The following is an 18,533-nucleotide window of genomic DNA, read 5'->3' as shown; positions in this document are numbered from 1 at the left end:
TCCGCTCTGTACGGAACAGTTCCTTTGTAAAGACAGGAGCTGAAGGTTATGACTAATAGGCCAAGTAGAATGCTGACTGTGCCGCGGCTTGCTGGCTGCCAAAGGTCGCACCACCTGGGAGCAGATGGGGCCGAGGGAACAGTGGTTTCTGGCTCCCATGTTCCACCCAGCCAAGCTGCTGGGCTCCTGCCTCGTTGCTGTATGCTCCCCGCCGGCCTGGGGTGACTCCTCTTCTCCTCCCCGTGGGTGTTGAAATCTTCTTGCTGCTGTTTCCACCTTCCTGGAGCATCACCCATACAACTCCCTCATTTGACCACAAGAGTTCTTAGAAGAGGGGAAAGGGTTTCTTCCCAGCCAGTGAGACTAACCAGGACGTCTGAACATGCCTACGTTCTCTCAGCACACTGTGGGGAGGCAGTCTTGGTCTTCCCTCTCTCTGGTGGGTTGCTGAGCCATGCCCATGCTAATTTTGCCCTTAGTTAGATGGTGGTACTTAACCGAACGGGCTGTCAGATGCTGGTGCACTAATGAGTGTCATCTCACGGTGGGAGCAGCAGAGATCATGCCACCAGTTTTGAATCTGGGGCAGCAGCTACGTTGGGGGACAGCGGAGGGCTCCGTTGGTGGCCTTCCCCAGTGAGTAAAGGTTTGGTCGAAAGAGAACAGGATTTAGACCAGACAGCCCTGGGTTCAAATCCCAGCTCTGTCCTCCAGCTTGGACTGGTTTGCTCATTAGCCCTGGTGGGCTTCCTGTGAAGGTCAGCACAGTGTCTGACGTAGAAACAGGCTCCGTGGAGGGGCCTCGGCTTCACATGCCAGCTGCACCTGTCTCTAGGAGGAATGCTGACTACGAACTTTGTTTCTTCCTGGTCTGTTGCCCTTATGGCCTTTTTTTTTTTTTTTAATTTTGCTTAATTTTTTTTTCACTGCATTGTTTCGGCATGGTGACCTTGTGTCCTAAAGTTTCCCCTTCCCAGCCCTCCAGAATGCCTGTCCTCCATAGCAGCCCATCGGCAGGTGAATGTTTGTTGTGTTTGTTGTTTTGTCTGGTTTTGAGCTCTGCTGAGAGCTGCTATTGGCAAGAGAAGGCAGGGGGTCAGGGCGGATTCTCATCCCAATGACCCAGTGGGCCCTGCTGTCCATGATGAGGCAGGAACAAGACTGCTCACAGGTTGGATGGGGCACCTGGGTGGCTCAGTCGGTGAAGCGGCTGCCTTCGGTTCAGGTCGTGATCCCAGGGTCCTGGGATCGAGCCCCGTGTCGGGCTCCCTGCTCAGCAGAGAGCCTGCTTCTCCTCTCCCTCTACTTGTCATTGTCGCTCTCTCTCTGTCACAGAAATAAAATCTCTTAAAAAAAAAAAAAAAGATTGCTCACAGGTTGGTCCCAGGGATGCCAGGAAGGTACCTGAAGCAGGCTGTTTTCACAGGGCTCTGGGCACGATAACAACATCTGAGGGTCTTAGCAAGCCTAGGGGCTTGCCTTGTTTTGAGGCTGAAGTCTTGCAAAGTTGCTCTAAAGAGAAAGGGAAAGTTGCTTTCTGTGAAGCGGTGGAGTGGTATCAGAATCCGATCACTTCTCCAAAACCCAGCAGAAAGAAATGGCCTTGTGGGTCTCCACGGCCCTCCCTACGAATTTCACACCAGAGAGGCCACGTGAGGAGGAAGGAGAGGTTTCCTGTGGCCTCCGCTGCTGACTGTGGCTAGGCTATGCGCAGGGATGAGCCTAGAGGATCACAGAATTCAAAGTTTTGCTTTGTTTTTAGGGTTGAGAAAAGTCCGCAAAGCTTGAGGGGGTTTCTTCTCAGGCAAGGGGACCTTCAGATTACGTGGACTTGGCTTGTCTTGTTTGAACTTTGAGGTCAGAGCAGTGACAGGCACTTAGTGGGCTGCCTTATGATGTGCTTGTCAGGGCCCCAGACTCGTGTAAATCTTCACATGTGACCCCCCCCAGAATCCAGAGCGGGTATCAGAGCTGTTACTAGACACAACGAGGATTTGCATTTAAAACTGGCTGGGAAGCTCACACACTAACCTGAACAGTAAGAGTAAACCATGGAGGGACGTTGCACATTTTACTCCATTCTGTGATGGGCTATTTCAGTGCTAATCTATTCGTGTGATTCCAGAAAGAACAAAGGAGGGGTGCCAAGGGAGAATACAAAAATCTTACAATTATCTTCAAAAGAGAAAAAGAAGTGGGGGGTTGGGGAAGGATGCTGTCTTAAGCCCTGACCCACAGGTGGCCTTGTCTGTAGGTCCGGCACCAGGTGAAGAAGCTGCTGGAAACACGAAGTGTTGTCTTGGAGGTGAGAAGGTGTGTCACGTGGAGGTGGGTAGGAGCAGAGAACAGGATGTACTGAGCTGTTGCTTCCTTGGCTGAACAGAAGTAGGGAAGGGAAGTGGAACTCGGAATCGCTTGCACACACCTTGAAGACCACGGACCTTTCAGAGCTCTTCGAACCCCCAGCATAGTGACTGTTCTGGGCCGGGGAATGTGGCTGGGAGCAAGAACTCTAGTTCTAAAGCAAGATGGGGGCAAGGAGACTTCTTCGTATGGAATTTCTACAGAGTTTTGTGAAGTGATCTGTCATTTTCAGACATGTCAGATGAATGAAGAGAGACTTGCCTGATGTCTCCCCATTCTCTCCACGGTGGCCGCCATCCCAGCCTGGGGTAGAAAGCCAGCGGTCACATCAGCCAAGAAATGGCAGGACGCTGTCACCTTCCTTATGTAGTTCCTACAACACCTTCTATAATGTCGTTATTCCCATTGTACAGATGAGGCACCCGGGCTCAGGGGAATTACGCAGTACACGTGCTAAAGCTAAGAAGGCGTGGAACTGGACTTGGCTCTTGGATGTGTCTGGCTCCGACGTTAGAACCCTTCATCTCCACTCCAGGGTTCCCAGGAAGCTTTGCTCCATTGAGGTAGAAGTTCTGGCTATTGTAACGTGTGTAGATGAAACTAGTGGGGCTGGGGGAGAGAATGTAGACCTTCTCTTGGGTCTCATCTCTGTGTCTCTGAGCTCCTTCCAGTCATCATGGAGGTGAGCTCATGGCTCCTCTGTTCTCAGTGCACCTGTCATCTGCCTGGCCTGTGCACTCACTTCTTCCTCCTTACCAGCCATTCTCTGAAATTTGTTTCTGTGTGTGTGTGTTTAAAGCATTCTTTCAGGGTACCAGTACCTTCCTCTTTGCCCAGTTCAGTAGCCTCTTATCAATCTTTACCCTGTCTCAGTGTTTTCTCAACTTTTTTTCATCTCTGACTCACGTAGAAAATGAAAATATTTGTATAGTACACTGGGACAGACAGGACAGATTGCTTGAAACGAGGTGACCAGCTGGGGATCGATGCTGTTTATTCACACAGCACCAGTGAGGAAGCTCTGCCCCACCTTTCCCTCAGCAGCACGTGGCTGAGAAGACTGCCATCTTGAACTGGTTTTGTCATTGGTCCTGGGACCTGTCCCATAGCAGCCATGAACCTTCTCTCTCCCCGCTAGCCTTGGGATCATGTCTGCCTTATATAATATTTAGGGACTTTATTAACCTACTGTCATCAAGGGAGCAGATAATGTGATAACTCCAGCCTAACTACAAGAAAGAAACTTAGGTAGAGATTTATATTGTAGGGCCTAGAAATGCCTGGTACATGGGAGAGCTCATTTTTTAAATGAGTGTTGAGTGAATTTGCTTCCCACCCTGCTCCCCAACACACAAAAATGCTTAAGCTCATCCCACATTACCCTTCTCCCATCGCTCCAACAATCCATATTCTGTAATGGAAATTCTCATGAGAGAGAAGGGAGCCATCGTGGAAAATACAGCCTTGTCTCTATTTAGAAATCTTGTCTCTTGAGGGCCCACCTGGTAATTTCTCGTTGGTGTCTTGGGATAAGTGATAGCCTAGCATTGAGTAATTCTATCTCAACATCCTTCAGACACAAGATACCACAACTCTAACGACACCTCGGTCAAAAAATTAAAACATTGAGCTGAGTGAAGCTGGATGTTCCTGGTCAGTGAACCGACTGTCACAAGGACACCATCCAGAAAGAGACAAGAGTGAGAATGCCAGCCACCTTCCTCTTCATTAGGTTGGGAACCTTCAGCTGGCCTCTTTGGAAGGCTCATCCCAATTCCCACTTCCTCTTTGTCTCTTCCTTTTTGCCCTTCCCCCTCTCCTCCTCCTAATCCCTCTATCCACAAGTTTCTGTGGCTCTGCTCACCCTGACTCACTTCCTGCTTCTGTGCTCATCTTTCTGAGTCACCTCTGCTGATCCCTGTACTAACCCTACACGTTTAGGCTTCTCCATGAATTCTACCCTTCAACCACCACCCCCAACCTCCTCTGTGCTTTCCCCATATATTAAAAAATTTTGAATCATGGCAGAACACGCATAACCAAAATTACCATCTTAACTGTTCTTAAGCGTACAGTTCAGTAGTGTTAAGTAAATCCACGGTGTTGTGCAATGGAGCTCCAAAACTCTTTTCATCTTGGGGAACTGAGACTGTAGCCATGAAACACATCCCCATTTACCCTCTCCCAGGCCCCTGGCAACCACTGTTGTGCTTTCTGTCTCTGTAGGTCTGACTACTTTACTATCTCTTATAAGTAGAACCATATAATATTTGTCTTTTGGTAACTGCCTTATTTCGCTTAGCCTGATGTCCTCAAGATTCATCTGTGTTGTAGCTTGTGTCAGCATTTCCTTCCTCTTGAAGGCTGAATTATACTCCACCCCGTATGTACATACCCCTTTTTGTTTACCCGTCCATCCGTGGACGGACACTTGAGTCGCTTCTGCCTTTGTTGTTATTTTGTTGTTGTTGTTGTTGATGTTGTTGTTGTTGTTAGCCATCTTAATGGATGTGCAGTGGGTGTCACTGGGGTTTTGAGTTGCATTTCCCCAGAGATTGGTGACAGAGAGCACCTTTTCCTATGCCCACTGGCCATTCGTAGATCTTCTCTGCATAAGCGTCTGTTCAAATCCTTTACTTATGTTAAAAATCAGGTTGCTGTTGAGTTGTCTCTGTCTCTTCTGTGGAGGGGGGCTCCCCCTTCCCATGGCTGTAGCAGGCCCCTTTCTCTGGTCTGTGCACCCGTCCTTTGTCCTGAGCCCTCCGATGTGCTGCTGCCCCTCTGGCCACCCAGACTAACAGACTTCGGGCTCCCCTCTGATTTCCTGTATCTTATTTCTCATGTGCAGCTCGTTGCCACCTCTGTCAGGACTGTCTCCACCAGCCTGGCCTGATCTGTCCTCTGCCTCCTGCTGTTAGAGCCGCCGCCCCGGTTCCACGGTGCCCGGGTGATCTCTTGCCAATATATTTTGGTCTTGACTCATCGCTGATCTCTGTTGAAATCTCGGGGTGAGGTAGCCTGGGTGAAGGGTGGTGGAGAGCTTGAACGAACGTATTTAATAATATTTTATATTTGGAAAACAAAAAAAACACCTTTTTTATATGACATGGAAGGAAGTTCATAACATTCGTTCTTGACTGGGGTGAGCTGTGCACATGGCAAATTATCTTTTATGAACAGCAGTTTATAGTATTGATGCTGATCAAAATGTTCAAATATTTGTGGAGCATTTAATCTATGCCAGACACCAAATCTTTTATACATAATATCTTGTTTAACCTCACAACAACCTTATGAGGTAGTTGGTGTTATCCAGAAACAGAAGCTGAGGCCCGGAGAGGCCCTGTCACCCATCGAGGAAGTTATAGTTATGGTATTTCAACTCTGGAAATCTGTCTCTAGAACTTTCTGTATAGTTATAGGAAGCACAAGGCTTTTCTAATTTGCAAAAAGGGGGGGCACGTGTTAAGTAGAACTGAGAAAACCTGGACTCAGGAACCCCAGGCTTCTCATCTCCTTAATGCCTCCCTCTGCCCCCCGCCATCTTGCCAGCTGGGGTTCTGTGTCTGTCCTCTGTGGGCACTGTGGCCTGTGAGGATTCCTGAGGTGGGTCTGGATACAGCCTCTCCTCTCTCACTTGCATGTGCTGTCACTCCAGAGAGCCCTCCCCCTGTCTGTTGCCTCAGTGGTGTTTTATTTTTTTTAAAGACTTATCTATTTATTTTAGAGCATGAGAGCACGTGTGCAAGAGCAGGGGGAGGGGCAGAAGGAGAGAGAGAACCTCAAGCAGACTCTGTGCTCAGCACGGAGCCCGACCCGGGGCTCGATCTCACAAACCTGAGAACACAACTTGAGCTGAAATCAGGAGTCAGACACCCAACTGGCAGAGCCACTCAGACACATGGCCTGAGTGGTCTTTCTTCAGGAGGCGCGATCCCTCCTCCAAGCTGGACTTGTCCTCCAGCTCCCCCGCCGCGTGCTTACCACGGGGCTCAGAGTGAGGTGAGAGCACCGGTACCCTCTCCCCATAGCGCGCACTGCTCACTTCCTTCCCAGCTAGACTATCGGCAGCCTGAGATAAGACCGGCCTCCTGACCCCAAAGCCCGCGGTCTCCCTCTGCCAAGCACAGACTGCGGTGTGAAGATCATGAGTTACCGATGTTTCCCCAGTGGAGGCTGTGGCCATCATAAAATCTCGGGCTGTCGTTTTGACTCTTCATTTTTGTGGGTCCCCCAGAGTTCCCGTCTAAAGAACAGACCCAGGAGTTGGACCCTTTGGAGCACAGGTCCTGGCCTTCCTCTTCTCCCTGGGCCTTGACGTGGTTCTCTTTTCAGAGCTTTGCTTTTCCTGCTGGCCACAGCGGTTTAGTTAAGCAAATGGGGAGTTGCTCCAGGGAACTTTCACCCGGTGCTAAAATGAGCAGCGGCTGGAGAGGAGTCAGGGAGCTGGACTGTGTCTGCAGGGGAGTGAGGCCCAGAGACACAGGCTCGCTGGGCCTGCACGGAGGCTGGTTCCCTGCATGTTTGTGGGGAAGGCTCTGGAGGGCCGAGGGTGGGGGCAGGTGGGGCGGCACCGGTTCTTTAGTTTCGCCTGAGTTGGACAACAGCGACAGGTGAGGCAGCGGGGAAGGCAAAAGTGACTGACTGCGGTCATGACGTCAGAAGAAAAAGTCAGGTCCTCTTTCTTCTTCCAGAGGCTCGGTGCTTTGGAAAAGGCTTTCCTCCTTCTTCGAAGGAAAGTTCCTTTTTTAAAAATTGCCCAGGATGCCTCCCTCTGGCTTTCCGTGCAGCTCCTCCTGCCTCACCCAACTTCAGACCCCGTGCCAGGCCCCTCACGCCCCAGCTCCAGGCGGCTCACTTCCCTTGCTCCACGTCCTGCAGCCGTCTGTGCGGGGTCTGGGGGGCCCTCGGCACTTCTGGAAGCCTCAAACGTGTCGGGCTCCCACAGCCTTGGCCCTCCCTTTATTGGGTTCTCTGGGTCCTCCCCTTACCCATAAGGCCTGGGGAGAGAACTTTCCTGGTGGGTAGAGATGGACCCCTGATGGCGACCCATGGCTTAAAGCCATTTGTGATCATAGATGCTGGCACCTAGAGCACTCAAGTCCTCATTTGTTGTCGCGAAGCACCTGGCATGTGGGCGTTTGACCTGGTTTTAGGCTTGTCCGCCCCCGGGGCCACCCTCAGGGCCCCGTGGAGCTCTTGAGTGAGGAGAGGAGCCAGCTTTGTGCTTTGGGGACCCAGGTAAGCCACAAGGTCCTCTGACTGTGACAGAGTTCCATTTTGAGAAAGTCTTTTAAACTTTTTTAAGAAAAACTTGAGGGGCACCTGGATGGGTCAGTTGGTGAAGCGTCTGCCTTCGGCTCAGGTCATGATCTCAGGGTTCTGGGATCAAGCCCCATGTCAGATTCCTTCCTTGCTCAGTAAGGAGTCTGCTTCTCCCTCTGCCCGCTGCTCCCCCTGCTTCTGCTCTCTCTCTCTCACTCTCTCTGTGTCAAATAAATAAAATCTTAAAAAGAAAAGAAAAACTTGAAATAGCCCACTATATTTTTCTTCATCTTTGTATTTCAGAATCTTTTGACACACATAAATGATTTTCCTCCCATTTCCTCAGAATTCCCTAACCTAAACTCATCATTTTTGATTATCTTCAATCTGGGGTTGCATAAACAGGTCTCAAGTTGATTTGTGATGTAGGGTTCAGAGGAAGAAGTGGGCTGATAGTCTTATGTGTGTAGTTAATTGTGTGATTAATGACGGTAGCTGTTATCAAACGTCACAGGTGATGGAGTAGTTCCTGTGATGTGGGGAAACCTTTTCTGGTTTCGCTTACAGGACTGAGGAGAATAGTAGGGGCAATGCCAAATGCTGCTGTATGTTTGCAGAATTTACACACGTTTTTACATACAGATGGGGAAAAAGGAGGAACCAAATGTCTTTGACTCTGAACTCTGTTTGTAAACAGGGGGGTGTTTCTCCCATGAGTCTCTGTTGTGCTTGGATGGGTTTGGAGAGTTGGGTCAGGATAGCACTTTTCAGAATTCCTCTTTAGTCCTGAAAACCCAAGGCCCTTCCTTCAGTTAAATGTCCCCCGTGGAGGGGCTGTGTTCAAGGCATCGCATGTAGGGATTTGGCCTTTCAGAAGGGAGCTCGAGGCATGGGGTCACCAGTTCTGCATTCCAAGTCCCCCTGTCTGCTCCCCCCTCCCAGGTGCCCGCAGATGTTGAGAAATGTCAGGACCGGATGGAGTGTTTCAATGCAGACCTGAAAGCCGACATGGAGAGATGGCAGAACAACAAGAGGCAGGACTTCCGGCAGCTGCTCATGGGAATGGCGGACAAGAACATCCAGTATTATGAGAAGGTACGCAGCGTGCCGCAAGACCCCAGCCCTCCCGTGGAGGAAGCCCGCGGAGTAGCTGGAGCCTTTTGCAAGGGCCAGCCAGCCCCACTTGCTTCCCTGATTTTGTGTGCCTGGTCTTAGTGACCGCCCGCATAGTCCTTGTCCCTCACTGTGCAGGTTGGGGTGGGGGGGAGGCTGCCCCCTGCTGTGCAAGTTGGGGTGCTGGGTTGGGAACAGAGCCCCTCCCCCTCCCAGTGCCCACAGGGCTTGTGGAAGCAGCACTTTTCTCTGCTGTTGCCTTTGGGCCTGGCAGCCAGCTGCCTCCCAGAGTCCGAGGGCTTGCCTGTGGGCTTGTTCCAGGTAAGGAGGCTTTGAGGTAACCCCAGGCTGCTGTGTGGTTCTACAAACGGGGGTTCCTCACTCTTGTAGTGCCATAAAACCCGCTGAATCCTTATCAAAATACTGTTCGGTTGTTTTTAAGACTTCGAAATACCGTTTGTAAATAGTTCCCCCAAAAGTATGTAGGATTACAAAGGAAAACTTTTAAAACACGTTTTTTTTTCCATGAATCTCTTTGATTGGTAGAGTTGTACCCCTTTCTTGTCTCTCTCTCTCTCTCTCTCACACACACACACATGCACACACACCACCCATGGAGAGTGCTCATCAAACTCCAGCAAAGTCTCCTCAATCGGGTTTTGCTCCTGGCCTAGCTAAACCCAGATCATTTCTGCTGAGAAATCCTAAGATTCCTTGAAAACCTAAAGTGAGAGATGAAACATGGCCCAGTCACGATTCCATAAGTACCTGTAGACATGAAACCATGTGGGGTAAACATTAACTCAGCTAGTCCCACTGCAATTCCAGAAACACGTCCTCATCCCAGGCTAGAAGAATCCATATCTTCTGAAGGCTTTGTGTCTACATCTTTCTTTGGAGGAGAGCTAGGGAGAACAGCCACGGAATAGCCCTTAGTGGCCAGGCCTTCGGAAGGGCTGTTCGAGAGGGAGAGGGGAAGGTGCGGTCCTCTGTTCCCCAGGACCATTTCTGTAGAGCCCCTGCTGTGTCTGCTGACCCTGGGCTAGATGCTACCGTCTGTCACCTCCTTAAATCTGACCCCCTCCCACAATGATGTGAAGAAGGTTTTCTGATTCTCCATATGAAGCTGAAGAAACAGAGGCTCAGTAAGTTTTTAAGACTGCCCAAGTTGACACAGCTTGAGTGACTGAACTAGGGTCCGACTGGGTTCGGCTGGGGCCACAAGTCTGAAAACTCCCACTCACACACATTGTTGGTGTGGTAGGCAGGGGACGTGCATCTTTGGGGCCAGTCATGACCCCCCCAAAGATAGAGAGATCCCTCCGTGCAGAACCAAGGCTTCATTCCTCCACTGGCTGTGCCTTAAGCAGGGCGGCTCTCTGTGTCTGCCTCTTCCCGGTAAAATGGAAATGAGCCTTCCTCATCGAAGGATTGTGAAGACACAGTGAAACGATGCATCCCTGAGTCCCTAGACCTTACATGCCACTCGGTAGATAGTCCATAAGTGGTACTACCTTCCCTGATCCCCTCCCCTTCCCTCTGCTGTCCAACAGCCCTCCCACTACATGGAAGCCCATGTGGTGGGATGTGTCCATCACTCCTCCCCGTGATTGATCCCAGCACTCCCAAGGCCCCTGCCCCAGAACTCAAACCCAGGGCTTATGTCTTCCCAGATACCACCAATAGGGGCCTTGTCTCAGGGGCCTCGTCTTGGCTGCCACATACAGTGAACATTACCTGCTGTGTCCCTGCCATGCACCAGGGCCTGGGGATAGGCTGCTAAACAAAACAGCAGGACTCCTGCCGTTAAGGAGCCCTCTGCACAGTGGCAGATACACATTAACCCAGAAATCCTGTCACTTCAGAGTAAGATTCATGCTCTAGAGGAAAGCACAGGAAACCTGGGGCGGAAATACTAGGGGCACAGCTCAGGTCAGGGATGGAGGGAGGCAAGTGGAGTGGGCAGGAAAGGCCAATCTGAGGAAACAACGTTTAACTAGGTCCCAGAGACAAAGACTTGGAGAAAAAGTATCCCAGGCCAAGGGAACACATATGCAAGGGCCCTGCGGTGGGAAGAAGTTTGAGCATTTGAAGACTGGAAAGAAATCTGACGTGGCCTTGGTTCCCCATCGCTGACATAGAAGGGCCTTTCTAGATCTGAGATGATGGTCTAGGGACAGAGCAGGGCCCAGGGTGCCATGGACCCTGCCTGGGGTCTCTCAGTGCAAGCAAGCTCCTGGAAGCTTCCCAGCCTTTGTTATGGAGGGCAGGGTCCGAGTCTAGTTTCTTCTCCAACCTCAGAGTCACTAAGGAAGGAAGTGTGGAACAGTTTCGCCACCCTGCTCCCCAACTTGACCAAAGAATGCCTCTCTCCTCCTGCCTGCTCAGAGCTCCTCCCCAGATGACTCACTGCAAAGGCCTGCTTCACCCTGAGCTGCTTCCAACAGCCCTCCCACTATCGTGGAAGCCCATGTGGTAGGAAGTGGGAAGGCCTTGTGTGGTTCTTCTGGCCTGCGCTTCGTGCAAGAGATGGCTTGAAGGGAGTAGCATTTCGCTAAGTAGGGTGCTCCTAGAGGAGGGTGCTCCTAGAGGAGAGTGTCCGTCTCTAAGTTCAGGGCATACAGACACTGGCCCGTCATAAGGATCTGGAATGAAGGGGGATTGGTGGAGGGAGAAGAATATGTGTTTTTTGCCACTTACCAGCTCTGTCACTTTCTAGCTACGTATCTTAGGCAAGTTATATAACCTCTCTGGGTCTCATTTTCTCCATCTGTGAAGTGTGTGTGTGTTATAATAAGTAATAATTCTACTTCATAGAATTGTTAGGACCAGCAGTAGTGAATGTAAAACACATCAGGGCATTTGGACCCAACGAAACTCAATGAATAGAGTCCCCCCACCCCCCAGCTGCCATTTTCCCTTTTGGGATCCAGGAGTGGCCCATACAATCAAAACAGGTCAGTAAGGAGCGGGGTTTCCACCCCCTCTGAGTCAGGTGGCTGGGCTGTGCCAGTATGATTTGCGTCCTCCACAAGTCAGTCCTGCCCACACCTGGAGCAATGTCTTCAACCTGGCTAAGGACGGCAGGCCGCACGGAAGGCTTGGAGCCTGTTACTTTTTCTGCTTTTGGAAGGAAAAGACTCTCTTCCAGTGAGAACATTTCCGCTCACTAGCCATGAGCTCTAGGGACACTGCACATAGGCCTTGCAGATACCCTGCTGTCTTTTTTTTTTTTTTTTTTAAAGATTTATTTATTTATTTATTTGACAGACAAAGATCACAAGTAGGCAGAGAGAGAGGCAGAGAGAGAAGAGGGAGTAGGCTCCCTGCCAAGCAGAGAGCCCGATGTGGGGCTCGATGGGATCATGACCTGAGCCGAAGGCCGAGGCTTTAACCCACTGAGCCACCCAGGTGCCCCCCCCTGCTGTCTTCCATAGAGATGGGGATGTCGTGTTCAAAGCAGACACCTGTCACCCTCCCCAGTTTCTAAGAGCAGTGGATAGTACGTGTAGATGTCAGACATGGCATACGTACGTTCCTTAGCCAGTACCGAAGGCAGAGTAACCTGGTGAGATGAGCAGAGAGTGGAGCGCCCGGTCCTGAGGGCTGATGCTGATGCGGTGTCTGTGTGTTGTCATGGCAGTGCCTCACGGCGTGGGAGTCAATCATTCCACTACTGCAGGAGAAGCAGGAGGCCAAGTAAGTTCCCTCCTGGGACAGAGACTCTTCGACCGACACAGGGCATGGCGTCCCGGGACGGCCCTGTCGTGCCAGGGGCCCGGCACTGAGAAAACCACCACAGAAGCGTCTCTCCTTTGTGTATTTCTTCCCCTGCCCGCCTCTCCCCGTTCGTCCACCGCTGGTTTTCCATTAGTATTTATTCCTTGGTGGAGTCCACAGGGCTGGCGTCATCCCTCAGCGGACGCAGCTTACCTCCGTGGCTCTAAGGAGCCTATGAAATGGAACAGCTGAGAAGACGTACAGCCGAGGGCCGGGCCGGCCCGGCTGACATTCTGACATCTCATCACGGAGGCTCCTGTCTGGGGGGCCTACAGCATTGCCTGTGCTGGGAGAGAGCCCGGCTCTTGCTTTTCGAGGACACGAGGAAGGCGTAACAGAAGGCAGCCCATGTGTTCCGTGGACACAGGGTGACTCCAGGATGGACCCTGTGGGCTACTGACTCATCACAGCCGAGGCGGAGGCATTGGCAGCTCTGTGGAAAGCCCTTCCCTAATGGACCGTGGCCTGTAGCTGTGAGCGTGGTCCGCCAGCCACTCGTGATGAGCGACAGCCGTTTTATGGCTCCCGGGTCCCTCAGGACGGTCTCCGTCAGCGTCCGCGCACATCTGTGCTGAAGCGAGCAAGCTGTCATCCTTGGCCTTGCACAACACCTCGGGAAGCCGAGGGGGGCCGTGCTCCCCACACTTGTTTCTCACACTAGAATGCAGGAGATCGGAAACTTGGTTTTGTGTAAGATGGAAAAAAAAAAGTGCATTTTTCTCTGTGAAGTTCCTCGATGTTATTTTTTGGCTTGTAAAACACCATCAGAGTAGAGATTAGGCCCATCGTGGGGAATCCGTGTGGCCGGAAGTCTGAGCTGAGCAGCTCCCCAGTAGCGGGAATTGGCAGGCTCGCACCAGGCCTCATTCCCACACCTGTCCCGTGCCGTCTGCCTTCACCTCACCCGAAATTCCCCATTTAGTGTTCCCTGCTGCATCCACTGAATGTTCGGGCTGACTTGCTGAGAGGCCGTTAGCGCTGTCGTGACACGGTCAAGATTTTGTAAACTCAACATGAATGTTCTACATGAAGTGCTTTAACCCTTGATGATGTCCCCGGTCAGGAAGAGAAGTCCGTAACCAGAAGGGACTTGGAGAAGACTAGCGTAACAGAGATGTCTTTGCTACTAGATAAGCTAGACTCTCCTCCGTTCGAGGAGCCAAGCTCCTGGGGACTGCCGGCGGCGTCTCCCATCTTCACTTCACACTACAACCAGAGGATCTATCTTCCAACTCATTTTGTTTCCTCCTGAAATGAAGCTACCTAGGTCCCGTTGTGTTCTGTGGCTCAGCCCCTCCAAACGTCTAAATATGAGCCTCATAGAGGCAAGCTGTGTTGAGACGTTGGTGCAGATGCTGGCAACCCTGCAGATCCAGAGCTGTGTGCAGCGTGTGCTCAGCGCTCCGTCCCGCGTCCACCTGTTGCATTGACCTTGGACAGCTGCCGCCATGACATCAGTGGCCCGGCGGAGGGATGGCACAGAACCATTCGGTTCTGTTTCATCGTGTTCAAATAAGTCACAGTATAAAATGAGAAGTTTCATATCATTTGGTACTTGCCTGGGCTGTCAGACCCACTCGTGGCATCCCAAAAGCCTGCAGTGCGGATTTTCAGTTTGGTACAGTTAGAAATGATCCCTTGAAGCAGAACGGTAAGGACGGGCTCTCTACCCAGAGTGGCGAGTCAGTGTTTCACACTACCTCTACACCATCACGTTAGTGCGGGTCTAGATGTCTGGGTCCAGCCTGACACTTTGCTGGTAGAACAGGGTTGTGTATCTAATAAAGGGTCGAGGGCCGTCTCTTGATATTTCGTGGAAGGCACTAGACTGACCTTAGCAGCAGGTGCTCATCTCCAGGAATGTGCCAGGCCTTGCCTTGTGGAATGTGTGCTTTAAAACTGTTGTCCAGCATAACGAGTGCTTGGAAAGAACAGTGGAAAGACTTACTGGAAGACCAGAACCTCACCTGCCGCTTAGTTGCCAAAGCCCGGGAGCATTCCTGTGTAAAGTTTAGTTGGGAAAGAAGGCAGCCATTCACAAAAGTCATTGGGTTCCTCCCTGGGATGCACGGGAAGGGAGTAGGGGAAACACCATCATTCCTTACCCTACTGGAGGCAGAAGACAAGCTCAGAGGGGAAGCAGGCATCCTGGGATTTGTCTTTCTCTCTTTGTGCCCTTTATGATGTTTCTGTGCTTTAAGACACTAGGGAGAGCAGGAGCATTGATGGCAGAGCTGGGAGAACCAGTGCACAGTACAGCCTCCCTCCAGAGACGCTTGTTCCCCGAGAACGGACCCTCGCCCCTTCCTCTTCAGGCTGCTGTCAGATGAGGTGAGGAGGCTGGCCCAGACAGAAGGCATGGTGGGCAGTGAGGGAGGCTCCTTCAGCCCCCGAGGGTCACCAGTCCGGGGCATTCGCCCCTTCTTCCCGGTGGGCACAAAGGTGATTCCCTGTGAGAAGTGACTCGGAGATTTCCGTGCCAAAGACTGCCTCCTAGAAGCTTCTTCACCCCATCCTGTGTGGCTCCACAGTCATGGGGCGGAGCTCACTGCCTCCTCTCTCGGATTTCTGTCCAGGGGGCTTTTGCTCGAGGACACACTTGACCTCAGGCAGACAGACTGGGACAGGTTTTGAATCTTGAGCACATGGCCACGGAATGGAAAGTGGTCCCTGTCCACTGTCCCCCATGTATGGGAAGTGAAAGGTTCATTCACCCAGGTTAAAAATCCAGGCTCAGGCAGAAGAGAGAATTCCCAGACACTGAGCAGGTGTTGGAGAGGCAGGTGTTGAAGCGGGTAAGAGTGCTTTGTGGCAGGTGTGGACCCTGGCTGCCTTCTCATGTGCTGGATCCACAGAAGATTCTAGGCTGCTCTGCCCAAAGCAAAGAACCACGGTTCTTCCCGAACGAGGAGGGAACACTTTACACAGCCAAGTTTGGGGTTGGGTTTTGTCCTCTAATAAGACTTAGTAATCATTCCCGGTGACCTCAGTTAAGTGCAATTATGGAAAGGATTGGCTCATATCACTGTGCTGCTCGTTGAATCCCCAGACACCTGTCTTCAGGTGAGTAACAGTAACAGATCCAGCGCCAGGGGTTCGTGGTGAATGTCACGGAACTTTGTCTTCATGCCAAATGTCAGCCACAACTGGAGTGTGTGTGCTGCGTGTTGTGGAATTAAGTGTTTTGTCAGTCACCTTCCTCGTGAGGTCTTTAAATACTCTCATGAGGCCACCTTTGTGTTGAAATGGTAGGAAATCCTGCTTGAGAAGAGGGCGTGGTGGCTGGGTGGACATATGCAAGTGGGGGATGGCTGGAGTCAGCCCAGGATACATCCAGAGTCCGAGGGCCTGGGCCCTGCTGTCCACAGCACTGAAACCTGGGGCCCTGGCTGTGTTCTGATGCCATTCATTGGGACAGAGTAGTCCTTCCTTAGACTCTGTCCCGAGAGAGGGCTGGAGAGTGGGACCCACCACAACCCCCCGGGTCCGTGTCAGCCTCGTGTCTGTGGGTCTCCAAATGGGTTAGAACTGGATTCTCCTCTGGCTGCCCTAAAGCACGCCTCTGCTCAGAAGATGGGTCACCTGTGGTCAGGGCCCGGCACAGCAGGCCTGCCACCCCCACCTTCCCAGACGCCTGCTCGAAAGGCCCATGGAAGCTGGGCAGTCTTGTAAGGCTGGAGTAACACTTGCTTTGGTGATCCCCACTTACAGAATGTCTTGGGAATTTGGGTTTGCCTTCTCACTTTCAGGAGTCCTCAAGATGGTGATGGATTGGACAGGCCCTCTTATGTTTTCTCCATTCAGATGGCAGGTGGCATTTGCCAGTAGATTTGAGGAAAATGTCATCCCCTGCGCCTGACCGACGTATCGAGCTGGGTGTGTTGGAGTTGTTTTCTGCTTCCTCGTGGTTTTTTGATTTAACAAATAAACCAAAAACCTGATTCTTTTCATCAGTTCACCCAGTAGGTGGTAAGCTTTCTGTTTTAAGGATGGTCTCCCTCCAGTTGCCCAGAGGAGAACGTGCGCAGGGCTGTCCACATTAGAAAAGGCGGAGGACGGCCCATTGTCGCAGGAAGTTTGACTGTTGTCCCTTAATCATGTGTGTTCGAAATGCATTCTGGATATGGCTGTCTAACCCTTTCTGTGTGGCAGCAAAAATATGTCATCTGGGTAGTTTTTATTACTCTAGATAGCCTGCAAGTGTGTGCTTTGGAAAAAATAACTTTAAGAAAACCAATAAGGTATTTGAGTCAGACAGAAGCATTCTTTGTAGTTAGCACTGGAAAATCAACAAACCCAGACTTTCAAAAATGCCACAGACTGTTGAAAGCCTAACTCTGCTTTTTGAGAATGGTCAACACTTATTCATATGCCTTATTCTTCAACTCATGTGTTTTAGATTCTGGGTAGAAGGAGTTTTTAGACGCATAATTGGTTGTTGAGCTTAATACTAGAGGCCGAACACAGCCCATCCTCAGCCCTCCTTAAGAAAGTGAGGTTCATAGATAGGGCTGCCTTTTGGGAAGAGAAAGCTAAGTGTTGCTATTGCCAAATGATATTTTTGATAATGTAAGGAAACACAGGGACCACTAAACCGTTTTGTTTGTTCGTCTGTTTGTTTTAAAGTGTGAAAGATGAACTCAGTGCCTTTTGGCACCCTCTTGATTGTAGAGGATATATGGTATCCGGCATCGACAAATCACAGAGATACAAAGAACTCTAGATTGTGACAGTATTAATGGTTTACCCCGATTCTGCAGAACAGCTTTTAAAAAGATAACCAGGAAAACAGGTGGGTAGGGGTGGGGGGAGGGCCCCAGACCAGTGTGTTTCAGATAGAAATTCTCCACAGGTTGAAATGCCAAAAACCTAAGCCCTACTGTGTCTCCTCATGTACGTTAGTCCGTTTCTGCAGAGCTTTCCCCATGAACGCCAGTGACTGAATATTACACACACACACACACACACTCTCCCCCTGACTGTGCCGCCTCCCTCCCCAGGTGATCCCGGGCTCCCTGAGGGCCAGGTCAAAGCAGGTGACACATGTCCACACCTCTGCTCACAGGTGGTTCACAGTCTCAGAGCAGCCCTGCAGTCACAATGGTACTGGAAGGATGAAAGGGGGATGGCTGTTTCCCCAGGGTGGAAACAGGGAGGGGAGAGGGAGTTGCAAACAAAAGGTGGATCAATGTGATCCAAGGACACGTGTGGCAGCTGGGCTTTCGTGGAACAACAAACCAGCTGCTCTTCACAGCACCATTCACCGGGACACTCCTGAGGTTTTGGTCCTGTCCAGTAGACGCCCTGTCCATTGTACGTCCGTGTGCTTGATCCCCTTGGTGTCTGTGCATTGGGAATGCATTGAGAGCTGATGGCCACCTGATATCTTCCCACACAATAAACTGCCAGCAAACTTTCTAACTTGTATTTTAACTGTTGAAAAAGAGATTCAAAACTTTTGCTTATTAGGTCATGTCCAAAGGATGGACTGTATTTCTTATTTTTAGAAATCATTCTTTACATTTTAAAATCTAACAGAACCCCCCCCCACCCCGAGGTATTGATAAAGTCCTCCGTATAAATGTTTTTCTCTTCTCTCCATGCTGCCAATAAGCCAAATCAAAAGCTGTGAAAAAAAAAAAAAGTGCTCAAGAATGTGTGTAGATGAGAAAGTGATTTATTTCCAGGTCAAAGTCTCTTTCATGAAGCTACCAAACTTTAAAAAGAATGTCACCTTTCTTTTTTCCTTTGTTATGGAACCCAGAGATTGTAAAAAGAAAAAAAAAGTTTTTGTTGCATTTTTGATGCTGGCACGAGGTTTTTGTCCACTTTTTTCATATATCTGGGTATAATTCTGTCCATTGTTTACTATGAAATTAGTATTACATTTTGAGGTAAACAAAAGAATTTGTATTGCTTGATAAACTATTAGCTTGTAAATTTAAGAGGTTTCTTTTCCTCAATTAACTTAAACTAATGGACCAATAAACCTATGAAAGATGCTTTCTCTA

At 50.5% G+C, this 18,533-nt stretch overlaps 1 protein-coding gene across 2 annotated transcripts in view; it reads left to right on the top strand.

Moving 5' to 3' along the window:
- SNX30 (sorting nexin family member 30) overlaps nucleotides 1-18,533 on the top strand; it is a 111,575-nt gene extending 93,042 nt beyond the window's left edge. Inside the window, exons 8-11 of one of the 2 annotated variants that reach the window (XM_046022465.1) lie at nucleotides 2,255-2,305; nucleotides 2,778-2,927; nucleotides 8,572-8,724; nucleotides 12,386-18,533. In XM_046022465.1, coding sequence (XP_045878421.1) covers nucleotides 2,255-2,305; nucleotides 2,778-2,927; nucleotides 8,572-8,724; nucleotides 12,386-12,445 — 414 coding nt within the window. In that variant the 3' untranslated portion in view covers nucleotides 12,446-18,533. The remainder of the gene's footprint in view (nucleotides 1-2,254; nucleotides 2,306-2,777; nucleotides 2,928-8,571; nucleotides 8,725-12,385) is intronic. The other variant, XM_046022466.1, reaches the window with a different exon arrangement.

The sequence above is a fragment of the Meles meles genome, chromosome 11 (genome assembly GCF_922984935.1).
Source record: "Meles meles chromosome 11, mMelMel3.1 paternal haplotype, whole genome shotgun sequence".
NCBI classification, from domain to species: Eukaryota; Metazoa; Chordata; class Mammalia; order Carnivora; family Mustelidae; genus Meles; species Meles meles.
The sequence above is the reverse complement of the archived record's forward strand: the minus strand, read 5'-3'. Positions and strand labels throughout refer to the sequence as shown.